We start from the raw sequence: 16,563 nt of genomic DNA on the forward strand, positions 1-16,563 counted from the left end.
AATTCCATATGGACAGAGAATATACTCTGTATGGTTTCACTTCTTTTAAGATTGTTGAGGTTTTTTTTATATCTCAGTGGGTCTGTCCTGATATATGTTCTATGGTTACTTAAAAAGTCAGTGTATCCTGCTGATAATGGACAGAATGTGATATTTACACATATCAATTAGATTCTATTTATTAATGGCATTATTGAATTCTTTTATATGCTTAATGACTTTCTGTCTAAAAGTCTATCAATTGTCGAAAGAGAGATGTTGAATTTGCCAGTATTTGTGGATTTGTCTATTTCTTCTTTCAGTTCTATCAGTGTTTACTTCATATATGTTGCAGCCTATATTGCTATATTTGAAGTGAGTTTCTTATAGACAGCTTATACAGACACACATACACACACACACACACACACACAGCATGTTTTCTAATTCACTCTGCCAATCTTTTAATTGATGTTTTCATTTAAATGAGTTATTGATTTTGTTAGCACTTAAGTCTACCATTTTACTATATCTTTTTCTGTTTGTTCTCTGTCTTGCTTTCTATTTTCTCTTTTTCTCCTTTCACTGGGTTACTTATACTTTTGCTAGTATTCTATTTTTATTTATCTGTGGTGTTATTGAGTATATCTCATTGCATAGCTTTGCTCTAGATATAGTATGATACATTTATAACATCTGCCTATTGATGTCAATATTTTATCAAGTGAACTATAGAAATTTTATTTTCTTTTATATCCTTTTTCCTCCCTAACTTACAATTGTTTTAAATATTTCCCCTACATACATTTTGAACCATGTTAGACGGGGTCATGATTTTTCCTTCAATTTAGAAAACTTTAGAAGAGAAGAAAAGCCTATCATATTTACCTGTATATTTGGTTGTTTTGTGTTCTTTCTTCCTTCCTTCCTGTTGACCCAAGGTTTTTACATCATTTCCTTTCTGTTGAAGAGTACTTTCTTAAACCATTCTTTTAGGATAGGTCTGCTATCATCAAGTTTGCTTGGTTTTCCTTCACCTGAGAATTTCTTGATTTCCCCCATGTTCCTGAGGCTGTTTTCATTGGGTATAGAATTCTAGGTTTATAGTTCTTTGCATTCAGCACCTAAAGAATATCATGCCACTTCCATCTGGTGTCGATGGTTTCTAATGAGAAATCCACTGTCATTTCATTTGGTTTTCTGCTATAAGCAAGATACTGTTTTTCTCTGGCTACCCTCAATATTCTGACTTTAGTTTTCAAAAATATAGTTATGATGTGTATTGGCATCAATTTATTTGAATTCATACTGTTTGGTGTTTGCTTAGGTTTATGTCTGTAGGTTTATGTCTCTTTGTTATATTTTGGAAGTTTTCAGTCATTCTTTCTTTGAGTTCTTTTCCAGCTTTGTCCTCTTACTCCTATTTGTTTAGGACTCTGATATCACAAATGGTAGATCTTTTATTATAGACCCACAGGTCCCTAAGAGTCTGCTTTCTTTAAGGTCTGTTTTCTTTCTATTGTTAAGATTGAGTAGTTTTTTTTGTTCTTTCAGTTCACTGACCCTTTCCTCCATCCCTTCCATTCTGCTGTTGAGCCCATCTGCTGAATTTCAACTACTTCTTCTTCTTTTGGTTATTTTATTTTTCAGTGCCTAATTTAATTGTGGTTCTCCTTTATATTTTATATTTCTTTGCTAACACTTCCTATTTCTTTTCTGAGTTTTTCTATTCTTCTCTTTTGTGTCAAGCATGTTTATAATTGTTTGTTGAAGCATTTTTTATGTTGAATAATTTAAAATCTTTTTCAATTAATACTAACATCTCTGGCATTTGGTGTAGGCCTCATTTTTCATTAGTTTGGGATTTTTCTAGTTCTTGATATGAAGAGTGATTTTTTTAATTCAACTTGGACAGTTCTGCATTGTGTTATGAAATTCTGGATCTTATGCAAACCTTTAGTTTTAGTTGATTTGGGGGGCGGGGGCAGTAGAGATACCACTCTGGCAGGAAATTGGGGTGTGCCAGGTGGAAGTGGATATCCAGGTTCCTCATTCGACTTCTGCTGATACCCAAAGAAAAGGACCTCCTCATTATAACTGGGCAGGGATAGGAGTTCTGGCCTCCTGCATGGTCTCACTCATGAAGTGTCAGTGGTTTCATTACCACTTGGTAAACAGTCAAAAGTTCTGATTGTCCATTCTGCTGACAGCATCCCAATGGGGAAGAGGAGTATATCCTCATTATTGGCATATGGGTGACTGAATGCTACTTAGTAATAACATCTGAATGCTGGCACAAATGAACACCTGGTGATTAGCCACTGCATCGTGATATCTCAGGAAGGTTTTGGCAGCTCTGCAGTTCCTACAGGGCACATCTCTTTTGGTTAGTGACAATCAGGGCAATAACAGTTTTTTTCCAGGAAGCTGACCCTGATTCTTTAATTAGCTGCAATTCTGAGTTCAACAGTTGTTCCTTCTGTCCAGGTACGTCCAGGTACCTTGTACTACTCTGAAAGGGTCTGGCTACATCCATGATTCTATATGTCTCTGGTTTAGCCTCTAATTCTCCACACGAAAGGCCCATCTTCAATATTTATTCTGTTAGATTTATGTACAATAGAATTTTCTCCATCCCCTTCCTTTTCATACTTGAGTTTATCCCCATCAACTGACTTTCCCAGTTCCTTTAAAAACTATTTTCCCTGTATGCTCAGACCTATTTCTTATTACTCCATCACTCTCTTGGTCACAGGCTCACCCTCCATTTATCTTAAATCAGTGTTATTCTACTTTTCACATCCTCGATATCAGATCCTTATCTTAATAACACCTTAGATGCTTTAATAGCTATCTCATAATAGGAGAACATGGTACATGGATGAGAATAGCCTTACTCTGAATATTCAGAGAGCAAAAAGGGAATCCTGGACATGAGTGAGTGGAGCTCAGATTTATAGGTCAGTTGTTAAGCCAGTATTCCAGGTAGCAGGGATTTAGAGGTAACACTCTTTGTATGTGGAGTAGAATGCCTGAAGGACTAATTTGGAAGATGTGCTTGCCATCATAATTATGTTCTGAACTGAAGAACTGCAAGGTATGCACTGATGTTTTAGTGAAGAATTAAAGACACTAAACAAATCATTACTTGATTGCCATTGTCTGTGTCCCCACTACCCTGTAAATGCCATATCTGTATTTTTTGCTACTGTATCACCAGCATCAAACAGGCCATCAAGGAATACTTACTAAGCCCAATTTTAAAAACGTTATCCCATTTGGAAAGGAAAGAAGGAAGAAAAAGAAGTAAATGAAGGGAAAGGAGAGGAAGGGAAGAAGGAAACAGTGCTTGGATGACCTTAGTGCTATCCATCTGCACTTTTGGTCTTTTCTCTACTTAGGCACATGGTAGGATCCCACTTACTGACCCCTTTGAGGTCAGGCACGTGATTGGTATGTAACATATGACAGATGAAGCATGTCACTTTCTGGTGGCCTAACTTAAGAGCTAAGATGTGATTCTTTTAGCTATGGCAAGAAGCACTGTTCCAGATGGGGGAGGCTGCATCTCTGGCTGAGAGCAAATCAAGCATGGCTCCCTGCCAACCCACCAAGGACATTCTATTCTGTGTGAATAGAATGAAAGAAATATATATATTTATATTTATATATATAATATATAAATATATAATATATATAATATATATATTATATATTTCTTTATATAAAGAAATAAATCTTTATAGTTTTAAATGATAAAAAGCAGGGGTTGTGTGCTATTATAATATAATGTAGTTTATCCTGAATGATAGAAAATAGCAGGAGTATCTCTTCAGCAGTGGGAATACACATGATTTTTCTTTTTTCTTTCTCATATTTTTCAATTTTATAGTTTTTCCAAAAATTTTTAAATCTATTTTTGATTTTTCTAGAACAGGTATTATTTTTGTTGTAGGAAAATAACCTCAGGGACAAATTTTATGATTTGTATGTTTACAATTTGAAGTAAATGTTTTTTTTTTATTGGCAGATGCATGAAACATACAGAAATTAACATCATTTTCTTGAACCTAGGGTATATTTTATTTATTTATTTATTTATTTATTTATTTATTTATTTATTTATTTTTATTTATTTATTTTGAACCTAGGGTATATTCTAGCACATACTCCCTAGTGACCAAAAATTCTAATAGTGTGTTACACTGTCATTGAATCCTGGCCTGCCATCTTGAGATGGGTCTGCTCTAGCCACTAAGAAATGCATTTCCATAGGGTAGTGAACCCCTCGGGGTCTTAGGAGACATCTCCACTTTATCTGCGGTTTGCTTCCCCCCCCCCCCCCCCCCCGCTAATGATACCAGGCAACACCACCACCCATGCTGCCATTGCTTTTAAGAGGGTTGTGTTTGCTAATTTTTCCTTCCTTCATCTTTCCCTTGTAACACACACACACACACACACACACACACACACACACACACTCCATTATTAATAGTATGGGCAGACTCATTTGAGAATACCAGAACATTTGCACGTTGTCTTTATTAGACAAGAGTGCTTTTCATTTGAATTTTTTAGAGAGACCTGAAGAAAAGTGACCTTGTTTCTACTCTGGCCCAAACCCAGACCTCTGAGGCACAGGATTTTACATGCGTGTATCCGTACTTAGTTGCTGGCTGACCTGGATGAGATCAATAAAATCCCATGCCTTCAAGCTGGCAGACTGGAAACCAGGGCCAACCTAGAGAGAACTGACTGGGTCTCAGCCCTGTGTCTTTTCTCTCAACCTCCCTGACGCAAATAGAAGCAGTTCTGATGTCTTTGATGATTGAGTTTTCCATAGACTAAAACTAACAGTCTCAAGACATTTTTAAAAGGCTAATATTTTCTTTGAGATTCTACCTACTGTCTCTAGAGTATTATTTCGAGTTTTTTTCCACTTTACTAACCTAGAAATGTATAACACAATAGGCTCTCAATAGAAATAACAACCCTGTTATTGGTTCTGTTAGAAAGGGATAGTAAAGCCCTGGCTTTATAGATAAACCCTTTATAGTACTCATATCTTCTTCTAGAGTCCTTCAGAACCCACACTTAGTGGGGAAAAATGAGTTATATTTCTGAATAAAAAGTTCAAAAGGACCAAAAAGAGTGAGGTTAGTGTTTAGCACTTATGTTGAGGAAAAACTTTGGGGAATGATCTTTTTTTTTTTTAAAGGCATTGAAGAATTTTTAGATCCTAAACTACCTAAAAGAGAAAAGATAGCCTTATCAAAAACTTTAATGTATCTAAAATCAGATTTGGAATGGTGAGAGATTATGACACATGTACAAACTAGTATAAACAGCCTCTCTACCCTTACCTAGGGGTTTCATTAGGTTTTTTAAAATAAAATAAATAAAATAAAAAATATATACTCTCCAAAACAAGGACTTTTTTTTAAGATTTTATTTATTCATTCATGAGAGACACAGAGAGAGAGAGGCTGAGACACAGGCAGAGAGAGAAGCAGGCTCCATGCAGGAAGCCCGACGTGGGACTGGATCCCAGGTCTCCAGGATCATGCCCTGGTGCTAAACCACTGAGCCACCCAGGCTGCCCAAACAAGGACTTTTAATCAAATTATCTGGTTTATCTTCAAAATATGCAATTCCTTTGTAGTCTGTAAAATGTCTAGATAGAGGCAAAAATCATTTTTAAGTTTAAAATGTCAGTCCTTATGTATAGTTCATGTACTTATATTGGTAACTAGGTCTTAGGATGGAAGATGGCCAGGGATCCTGTAGACTCACAGGGCTCTGAAAAAAAATTAATAACCCTCTTGCCTTGTTACTAAAAAAGAGCCAGGCAAGGCATTTCATACACCCTCAGGGATCAGCCTGCTGCCTGAACTGTTAGCTCAGGCAGCTAGGCGCCTTCTGCTTTCATCTCTTCTTGCTTACATTTTATAAAGATGTTTGTTGCAATGAAATTGATTGGCAGCACACTTGGCAATTCAAATTGCATTAGGTGTTCCTTCGTTTTTAATTCCATTAACCAAGATGAATGCAACGCAATCTGTGGAAGCCCTCCATCAAGAATTCGAGTCCTGTTGCTGTGGGACTAGCTCAGACTTCATGGTCCAGGGCTCTTATTTTGTGGATAATTAGCATAGAGAACAGCTTCTCGGTTTTTCTAAAAACTGAGCTTGTGCCCTGATCTGGATTCTAAAATTGGAAGCATTTGAAAGATGCTCTCATTTTCTGATATATACAAAATATATTGATCTGCAGAAAAGGAAGCACAATTTCCTTAGTTAGGGAAACCAGCTAGCCCATCAATCAAGTGTCTCTTCCCTGGACCCTACTGTGTGGGTCCCAGGATGAAAGAGGGAACTAGCTCTAGAATTTTCACCAGCAAAGAGATAGAGAGAGCTCCATCTCTTCAGATCCTTTGAAATCAATTTCTCCTCCCTTCCTATGCCCAGAAAGTTCAGCTGCTGTCATGATGATGCCAGCAGAGATGGTTGTAGCTGGCGGGCAGATTATGAGGGTAGAAGAGTGAGTACACGCTCAGGCCTTGTGAGAACTGACACTTTGGTTACCTGACACGTGGATGAATTCCGACTCCCTCACTATCTGGGTCATGCACCCTCCTGAGTCACGTCAAAGGTCATATTATTGTGACTTGGGAAAGACAGAGATGGCACCTACGCACAATTTTTAAGTAATGGAGTCAAAGGGGGGTTGGAAGGAGGCAAGGGGAATAGAGGAAACATTAACAGCTGGGAAGGTTGCATGCTTGCTTGCTTTCTTACTATTAGCTAGTGCTTCAATCAAAGAGAAGAAACTGTTCTCCTCGGTGTTACGGTCGTGTGGGTCCAATCCAATCTGGAACATATGCTAACCAGTGTGCATTTCTCTCTTTCTGCCCCAGGACAGCTTTCCTGCCCGCTTCGGAGGAGTCCATTTTGTCAACCAACCCTGGTACATCCATGCCCTGTACACGCTCATCAAGCCATTCCTTAAAGACAAGACCAGGAAGCGGGTAATGAAAACACCCAATGGGGGTGTGTGGAGGAACAAAGACCCTACCCTCCTCTCCACCTCTCTGCCTCCTTTCCCTCCCTTTCTGTCTCCTTCTCTCCTTATTTTGCACTGTGGGCTGTCTCTGCTTGTCTGCACTCCCTGAGCGTTTGAGCCTCAGCTGGAGTTTGCAAATGGCCTGGTTTTAATCAATAATTTAGTAGAACGGGGTTATTTTCAGAGTGCCAGTGACAAACCAAAGGAAACTTTGAAGGCATGCAAATACCAGATGCCCATTTTACTGTAAATGCTCTAGGGACATATGGGTCAAGCAGCTTCCCGTTCATGGCATATTTTAATAGCTAGCATTTTGTCCTGCAAATGTTTTATCGTGATGAAGAATGTTTACCATTTGTTTTTCTTCCCCACGGCTCTTGGGTCATGGCTGCCAGCTCCATCACCTTTGAGGCTGGGAAAGCATTCTTCAAGAAATAATAATGCTCTTAGGAAGAAGGCTTTTAAAGTCTTAATTGCATCAGCTGATGACATTTGGGAGGCCAGCACCTTCCATCAGGGCCCGGGGTTTTTCATGGCATTCTGATTAGCTGAGAGACTGAACGTTGTTCCACCACTCCCTGAATCTCAATCTCCTCATTTAGAAGACGGGGAGACTAACACCCACATCTCTGAGCTGTTGGGTAATTTAAAGAGGCAACATCTGCAAGCAGGTAGTATAATGCTACTCATGTGGTAGAGACTCAGTGACTCATTTTCTTTACCATTTAGCTGCCTTTCTTTCAAACTTTCTGATTTCAGTTACCTGCAGGGTCAAGTGTCCCACCTCTCAAGGGAATCTGACTAGGATCATTCTTAACAACAACAACAAACTACCCAACAGCTCAGTGATCTGGGTGTTAGTTACATATGCCCCTATACCCAGGGGATCCCATGCTGGAGAAGAGTCTGAGTACGCAGTGGGGAATGATGATGTCCGCCCCTCCACCCCCGCACATACACTATGCGGTATCCCTAACTCCTAAACCTCAGATACTTCTAGATCCTCAGGAAACATTGCAGCAGGGCATGGCAGGGGTAATTCTCTTGTCCCTTAACAAAGGTGGAACTGAGAACTAAAACTCATCACCCTAAGGAGGCAGAGACATTTGGAAGCATTTTGCAATCTGTTGAATACTTGGGGCAGTGCTAAGGACAGAGAAGTGTCTGAGACTGTTCCCAATATGGCTTGGGGCTTCCCAGTGGCTGCATCTTCTACTCAGAAAAGAGCTAGTGAAATTCCTCCCACAAAGCAGTTGATAGTTGCTACTGTGCCATACAAGGGAGTTTCTGGAGCTCTGGGCACCAAACAGAATCAGATAGGTGAAGAGTCCAGTCTCCTATCTGCTGAGTTCTTTCATCCCACAGCACCCCAGGAGAGAGGGCAAATTTCCACAGCACTGCTTATCCTTTAAAAACTGGAGATGTTGGCTGTCAGTGAGAATGCAAACTGGTGCAGCCACTCTGGAAAACAGTACAGAGGTTCCTCAAAAAGTTGAGAATAGAACTACCTTAAGACCCAGTAATTGCCCTACTAGGTATTTACACCAGAGGCTACTAAAATACTGATTCAAAGGGACACATGCACCCCAATGTTTATAGCAGCATTATCAACAATACCTAAATTATGGAAAGAGCCCAAATGTCCATTGATTGATGAATGGATAAAGAAGATGTGGTTTCTGTATATGTTGTGCCCGAGATTGCAAATCCGAGAAACCACCGAGGAGCCCACACCGATGCAAACACACCAGGGTTTATTTACAAGCTCGAGCTTGGGTCCAACTATACCCGACAGCGGAGCAGGGACTTGGGCCCTGAGACTAAGAGGCATAGCAGCTTTATAGGGGCCAGTGGCCAATGGGATATGCAGAAAGCTGCACAGTCATGTCGGTCCACACACAGGTGGCCGATTGAATTACATTTTACCCTAAAGTATCCATTTGAACTGGCCTATCACTGAGCCGATTTCCGATTAGGGTGTGCCCAGCGGCTTGACTAGGGTGGGGCAGTGCCCTAAGCAATGAGCAGGTCATGTGGGGGCGATACAGGAGGTGGCAGGTGCAGCACAAAATGGAGTTAGTCCTGCTCTGCTTGTCCAGGGGTAGGGGATTTTTGTCAAATTTCCTGGGTCCCACAGTATATACAGTGGAATATTACTCAGCCATCAAGAAGAATGAAATCTTGCCATTTATAATGATGTGGATGGAGCTGGAGTATATTATGCTAAGCCAAATAAGTCAATCAGAGAAAGATGCATACATTATGAATTCACTCAAATGTGGAATTTAAGGAACAAAACAGATAAACATGGGGGAAAAAGAGAGAGGCAAACCATAAAACAGACTCTTAACTATAGAAAAACTGAGGGTTGCTGGAGGGGAGAGGGGTGAGGGATGGGCTAAATGGGTGATGGGTATCAAGGAGGGTGCTTGTGATGAGCACTGGGGTGTTATATGTAAGTGATGAATCACTGAATTCTATTCTGGAAACTAATATTACACTATATGTTAACTAACTGAAATTTAGATAAAAACTTGCAACAGAAGAAATAAATATCACAAAAAAATTGATAGTAGAAAAAAAATTTTTTTTTAAAAAAAAGAACTGGATGTATTGGCAAGTGGGTACAAATATTTGCTCTAAACACCAGGGCTAATATTTATCTCCAGCTTTTCCATGCTTCAAATACTACAGTTTCTCCTGAAAGGTGCTTTGCAAAAGCCAGAACACATACATTTCTTCAAAAGCAATAATTCTAATTAAAATTGAGATCCAATGTCAGAAAATATAGTTTTCTGAAGTGCTACAGTATTCTTCTGAAGAATTTTAGCATTTAGCTTCTTGTTCCTTTCCTTTATAAATGATGGCATTACATCATAAGTTAAAATCAATACAATGGAACAACATAGTAAGTGTATGCTTCTGTTACATAGTATATTATAATATATAGTATATAGCATAATTGATACAATTTTATGGTATATTATTATACTATATTTGTTATTATTATTATTTTTAAAGATTTTATTTATTTATTTGAGAGAGAGTGAGCAAGCATGAGTAGGGTGGAGGTGGAGAGGGAGAGGAAAAAGCAGACTCTCCGCTGAGCAGGGAGCCCACATGGGACTTGATCCCAGGACCCCAGGATCATGGCCTGAGCTGAAGGCAGACACTTAACTGGCTGAGCCACCCAGGTGCCCCTATTTTTAAGTATTTTTTAAAATCACATTTACATTGCATAGTGGTGTGTATATGTATACCTGTGTATGTATAATCACTAGTCCTTCACTTGGGTATAACTTCTGTGAGTTGAGCCTGCAACAGGAAGAAGTGTGGGAACTGATATCATTCCACAGGTGGACTTTACATAGATTTTCAGAAGTCAATTCCTAAATTGTAGGAAATGGCATAATTATTGACTTATGGCTTAACCACTTTGTGGATTTGTCTAAAAATAATTGTAATTTGGGGATGTTTTCTCCCCTGTTTGGCCAGTTTCCATCACCATCCATTTTGTGTTTAGAAGATGCAAACTTATTTGGGTGTTAGCCCTCAATCCAGCCATAAATGGAAGATGGCTGTAAAAATCTTCCTAAGTTCTCAGGCCATGGTTTTCAGTTCCACTACGAATCAGTGGGGTTTTTATCTTGTGCCCATATCATCCTGGGAGCTGGGAATGTATTAGAAGAGTAAGAAAACATCATCCCTTTTCCTGAGTGTTCTTTTCTTCCTGTGGGCAAGTAAGATGTAAATGAACAAATCAGAAGAATTAGAAGTCAGCAAATAATAGTTAATTGGGGGCAGCAGAGAGGAGACCCAGAGAGTGCAGGTGTCTCTGAGAAAGATTAAGGAAAAGGTTTGGGAAAGGCCTGGAAAGGATGGGGAGATGGAGGAGGTACAGAGGGCGGAAAGCCCTTGAGGGGGGTGTTAGCCACAGAATAATGTGGGGATGCATGTGGAACATGATTGTGAGTTTGCTTGGTCTACATCACTACCCTTTTTATCAGCAGGGATAATTAGGAGATTACTATATGTGTAAAATTGGGCCATGGCCAAATAATACCCAATTTGTTCATAAACTTCATTTTTTAAGGACTATTAATTCAGCCCCTTTTCTGAGCAGTAAATTAACATTTTATGAAGATTAAGCTGCAGACACAAAATTGAATGCCTCTTTAAACACCATGATCACCAGCAGCGCATCCAATTTGTCATTGCTAAATTGTGTATTAGGCTAAATAGTTGCTCGTATGTTTTGGATTTTTTGTTGATAATTATTTTTTCCTTTCCAGATTTTCCTGCACGGAAACAACTTAAACAGCCTTCACCAGCTAATCCACCCTGAATTTTTGCCCTCAGAATTTGGAGGAACCCTTCCTCCTTATGACATGGGAACTTGGGCTCGGACATTACTTGGTCCAGACTACAGTGACGAGAATGACTATACTCACACTTCCTACAATGCAATGCACGTGAAACACACATCCTCCAATCTGGAGAGAGAATGCTCACCCAAGCCAATGAAGAGGTAAGACCCGCGTTATCACAGCCTCTTAGTCAGAGGTCAATAAGCATTTTTGATTTGGGTCCATTGTAGGTTAAGAAATTGAAGACCTTTATGTGCACAGAACTTGAATAAAATAAATTGCAATACATTCTCAGCTGATTTCACTAGAATTGAAAGCAAATGGGGCTTGGCTGGCCCAGAAATCGACTTGTCCCTGTTGTATTAAATAAAGAGTCAAAGACTGGACCTCACTCATGTCATGATTACAGTGCTAGTCTCTAGGGAATCTGAGTTAACACACACAGAATGAAATGTTGGGCCTTTGAGATACCCTGGATTGAAAAAGCAACTTGCCAGAAACATTCCTATCATCTATGCATTTAGAACTATTTATTGAGCATTTACTTGCCTATAGGCACTGATAGACCCTGGAAACACACATGAAAATAAGACATCAAAAGAACAGAGAAGTATGGCTCAGGAAAAATCTGTCAAGTAAGACTTTTGTCAACCTATTTATAAAGTGAGTGACATTGGAGCTAGGTTCTGAAGGATTAAAATCAACAACCCAGGCTTAAAAAGGAGGAGAAGGCATTCTAGGCAGAGGGCACAGACAGAGGCATGGAGGCTTCAGAGGGATGGGAAACTCTGGTGTGGCAAACAGGTGCTCAAGAGTTGTGGGATGGAAGTGGATGTGGAATGAAGTTCTAAAGATTGTTGCATCTGGGTGTGAAGTATATTGCATGCTGGATGTAATGGAGTGCCATGAAGGAGGGTTTTTAAAAACTGATATACAAAGAACCTATGAGTGCTTTCTCATTGTAAAAACTAAAACCCTATTTTTAAGGTTATAATCCCCTTCAGCTACTACCCTCAATCCTAACCCCAATTCCTCCTTTTTAAAAAATTTTATATATATATATATATATTTTTTTTTTATTGGAGTTCAATTTGCCAACATATAGAATAACACCCAGTGCTCATCCCATCAAGTGCCCCCCTCAGTACCTGTCACCCAGTCACCCCCAACCCCCGCCCACCTCCCTTTCCACCACCCCTTGTTCATTTCCCAGAGTTAGGAGGCTCTCATGTTCTGTCTCCCTCCCTGATATTTCTCATTCATTTTTTCTCCTTTCCCCTTTTTTCCCTTTCACTGAGCCAATGAAACTATAGTACCACATCCTACCTTAGAAAAGATAAAAAGAAAAAGATAATACTCCATTTCCTTGTGCAGATAGGTACACCGGAGCACATGTGAGGTGACCTCCAGGAAACAATGAAGATGAAAATTGTCAGCCAAGGTTCAGACCATGTGCGTCTTCATGACCTCCCATGAGTTTACTGATTTTCCATTTCCAACACTGGTGCAGTGTTTACCTACCCTCGTCTCTGGGAGACAAGTGTTCAGAAAGATTCCTATGATAAAATAGCTTTGGTGACACAGTTTTTAACACTGCGAGACTTCTCAGGACCTTGACTATGATAATTAGAGGAAGAAAGAAATTTTTAAAATCTAAGCACTAAGGAAAAAAAGGGCATATCTGTGCACCATTTATACTTTTTAAACTACAAAATATTGAATATGTATGGAACATCTGCCATGGGCAAGACACTATGTGTTTAGAAGAAGCTAGCTGCAAGGCTATACAGAAAATCCCTGGACTCAGTGTCAGGGGGCTTGAGCATTAGTCCCAGGTACTTCACATAAGCCAGTAATGGGCAAGGGGATGGGCAGATATTTTTATATTAGTGTTTATAAGGCACAAAACTTAACAGAATTTACCATTTATGACACTAAAATTTAAATTAAATAGTGAGTAACTTTGTTTTTATTAAAAATAAAGACCTTAGGATCATTCCATGAAATAATGCTGATTACATTATGGCAACATGAGCTTGTAATTACTTAATAAATGCAATGTTCTCTCAAGAACTTGTATATATACCTTGTGGGGGGCAAAAGAAAAGGTCCTTGGTAGCAGAAATTCTGATGATCCCTAGGTGACCTCTAAGGATCTCCTCTGGTTCTAAATCCTGATGATAAGGGGAATAATAAAATTCATGTTTAGATATAATATATATAAATCTTATCTCCCTTACCAGGCTATAAGATCCTATAAGTCAGGAGAAATTAGCTCTCTTCCATTCATTCATTTGGGGAATATAAAAAATAGTGAAATGGAAGAGGTACTATAAAGGAGGTGTAAGAAGCTGCTCAATACTCTAAGGAAACATTCACTAAATTTCAACCAGGAAGACCCTTAGAGAAGTCTTCTTGGACAAAGGCAGGTTTTGGAAAAGGTAAGATGTTGAAGTCAAAATCCAAGACTATGCCAGGGAAGCTTGGTAATTGTGTACACATCTCATTACCCAACCAAGGCCATCAAGGTGTCCTGCTCATTCTTGCTTTCATTGGTGGTGGCATCCTTGGGCCATTGCTTGGGTATTTTATTTATTTATTTGTTTATTTATTTATTTATTTATTTATTTATTTATTTATTTATTTTATTTTTTAAATTTATGTTAGTGGGAGAGAGGCAGAGGGAGAGAGAAATACAAGCAGACTTTGTGCTCAGCGTGGACCCTGATGCGGGGCTTGAACTCACAACCCTGAGATCGTGACCTGAGCCAAAATGAAGAGTGGGTTGCTAAACCGAGTGCACCACCCAGGTGCCCCATTGCTTGGGGATTTTAGGCAGCAGCAGGATGGGCAGTGAGGAAACTGGTATCAGCAGTGATGCAGCAAGGAGGTACCACCCAGCTGTGGGACTATGCCTGTTGTCAAGTGCTTCAGTGATGGAGATCTGTGGTGACTGAGAAAATTATAGACAGAACAGCCACTATTCCTACTATCTCTGAGCCCTCGGAACCCATTGGGAGCTGGGGAAATGAAAAACAGAACTGGAGATCTTAAAGGTCATCTCTTCGAGCTTCCCACCTGATGTGGTGTCTGTTTTCCAGCCTGGGTTGTCAGCCATCCTCAGTTTGCATTGTCCAGAGATGGGCAGGCAGCTAATGGGGCAGCATGTTCCCTAGAGCATGGCTTTAGAAAGTACCTCCTTGGTCTGAGTCAGATGACCTGGGTCTGTCCTGTGGGATAACGTTCCACCTTCCAATGGGTAGACACTGCCTAGAGTCCCAATCCCTGTCACCATAGTTCCCACCAGCCTTCAGGTCCATTTGGGGTCAAGTGGGCTTTTGTGGATTATCCTTGGAACATAGTCACTATTTATAATGTGACCTCTGAGTTCCAAGTGGCTCAGAACAACACTTTTTAGCACGTGTAGAGTAAAATCCAAGATGTATAAAATTCTCAGTGGGGGATTAGTGGTTCTAACAAGCTCTTTTCTTCTTTCAGATAAATATGATTCAACCTTTAAGCAGAAAAACTTTAAAAAATTATTAGTTTGGATGGAAATTTTCCTAAATAGATTATTTCAATATCAGTCTGTTCTTTAAAAAAATGATGCTTTTATGGGCTTTTGAGTGTGTGGCATTCTCTGTTCCGATACTAAAGGACCCTGAACTTTGTATTTTTACCTTCTTGTTTCTGTTTTTTATTTTGCAATTTAGTCTATTTCCTTGCTTCTAGGCCATCAGTTGTCACTTTCTGTTCCTGGAACTATGTATGTCGGAAGCACTCTGTTTCCTCCTATCTAATTTACTAGTGGGCTATGTTTTAGTCTTGGAAAGTAGGTAGCCCAATTTAATAAAACTGTCCAACAAGTAACAGTAAATAGGCTTTGTAATAGTACTGATGATTTTGGCTGCAAATAAGATAAAACTCCAATTGGACTGCTTTAAACAATACAGACAATTGATTAGTTCATGTAATAAGATGTCGCAGAGTGAGGTGACTATAGAATTATGAGTTCCAGTAGCTCAGTGGTGGCACCTGTGACCCAGACTCCTGCCCCTGAGTCCTGTATGATGAAGACTTCTTAGGCAGGAGTGTACCCCTGATTCACACGGGCAGATACATCCAAACCCGAGAGGTTTTTTGCCACCTAAGAAGGAGGAGAGGATGACGTGGGGTCGAGACCCAGCAGTCTTGCTTCAGGTTTGGGAGTGCAGGCCTGATGTTTTTGCTTCATGAGCAAGTGCATGATCTTTTCATCAGTGCACAGATTTTGTGATATCTTTTTCAATTATTAAGATTGTTTAATTGCTTTCTGGTTCTAGCCTTAATCTCTAAATGGCTATAGATATTATTTAAAAGGCATATATATATACAGACACACACATACACTGAGAAACACACTCTCTTGAACTACTGGAGGATGATTAGTCATTTTTGGAGAAGTTATGCTTAAAAATACATATATGTATATATTATAAATGTGTACATATACTTAGACATTTATATATTCTATATCATGTATATATGTATATATACATATGTATATGTGTATATATTGGAATATATACAGATATGTGTGTGTGTGTATATATATATATATATATATTTTTTTTTTTTTTTTTTTTTAAAGATTACTGGTAACAAACCTCATGGACATGTTGTCCTAAGACCTGGATTCCAAGTAAGTAACTGGGGCCTTTTCCTGGAGCTAGAGCCATCCAAGTGCAGATTGCCCTGCAGACAGGGTGGTTTGGATCTCAAAGAAATAGAAAGCTTTCCTGGCATTTCTGGGAAAAAGTGAGAGTGCTCTGCAAAGCCAGGCTCTCTGCCATGTGAAACCACCATCTTGGCCAGCAAGGGAGCATCTGGTTTTCTAGACCTAAGGTGTGGTTGCCCTGGCGGAGGGGCAGGATGCTGTTCTGGACCAAACAGGATTGGCATAGAAAGGAGAAGGGGAATGGACCAGATCAAAACACTGTCCCCTCCAGGGCCAAAAGGCAGGAGGCCTCTGCCAGGGCGACCAGGAGAGGAAGCTTATATTTTCTACCATCTTCTTGTAGATCTTGAGTAGATTCCTCTGGTCTGTACCACTGCAGACAGCTTTTTTTTTTTTTTTTTAATATTTTATTTATTTACTCATGAGAGACATACA

The 16,563-nt window shown here is 39.4% G+C and overlaps 1 protein-coding gene across 1 annotated transcript in view; it reads left to right on the forward strand.

Annotated features, from left to right (window-relative positions):
* Positions 1–16,563, forward strand: part of CLVS1 (clavesin 1) — a 175,058-nt gene that overhangs the window by 134,196 nt on the left and 24,299 nt on the right. Inside the window, exons 4-5 of the mRNA XM_025477825.3 lie at positions 6,899–7,009; positions 11,337–11,572. Of these exons, the coding sequence (XP_025333610.1) occupies positions 6,899–7,009; positions 11,337–11,572 (347 nt within the window). The remainder of the gene's footprint in view (positions 1–6,898; positions 7,010–11,336; positions 11,573–16,563) is intronic.

The sequence above is a fragment of the Canis lupus genome, chromosome 29 (genome assembly GCF_003254725.2).
Source record: "Canis lupus dingo isolate Sandy chromosome 29, ASM325472v2, whole genome shotgun sequence".
Classification (NCBI taxonomy): Eukaryota; Metazoa; Chordata; class Mammalia; order Carnivora; family Canidae; genus Canis; species Canis lupus.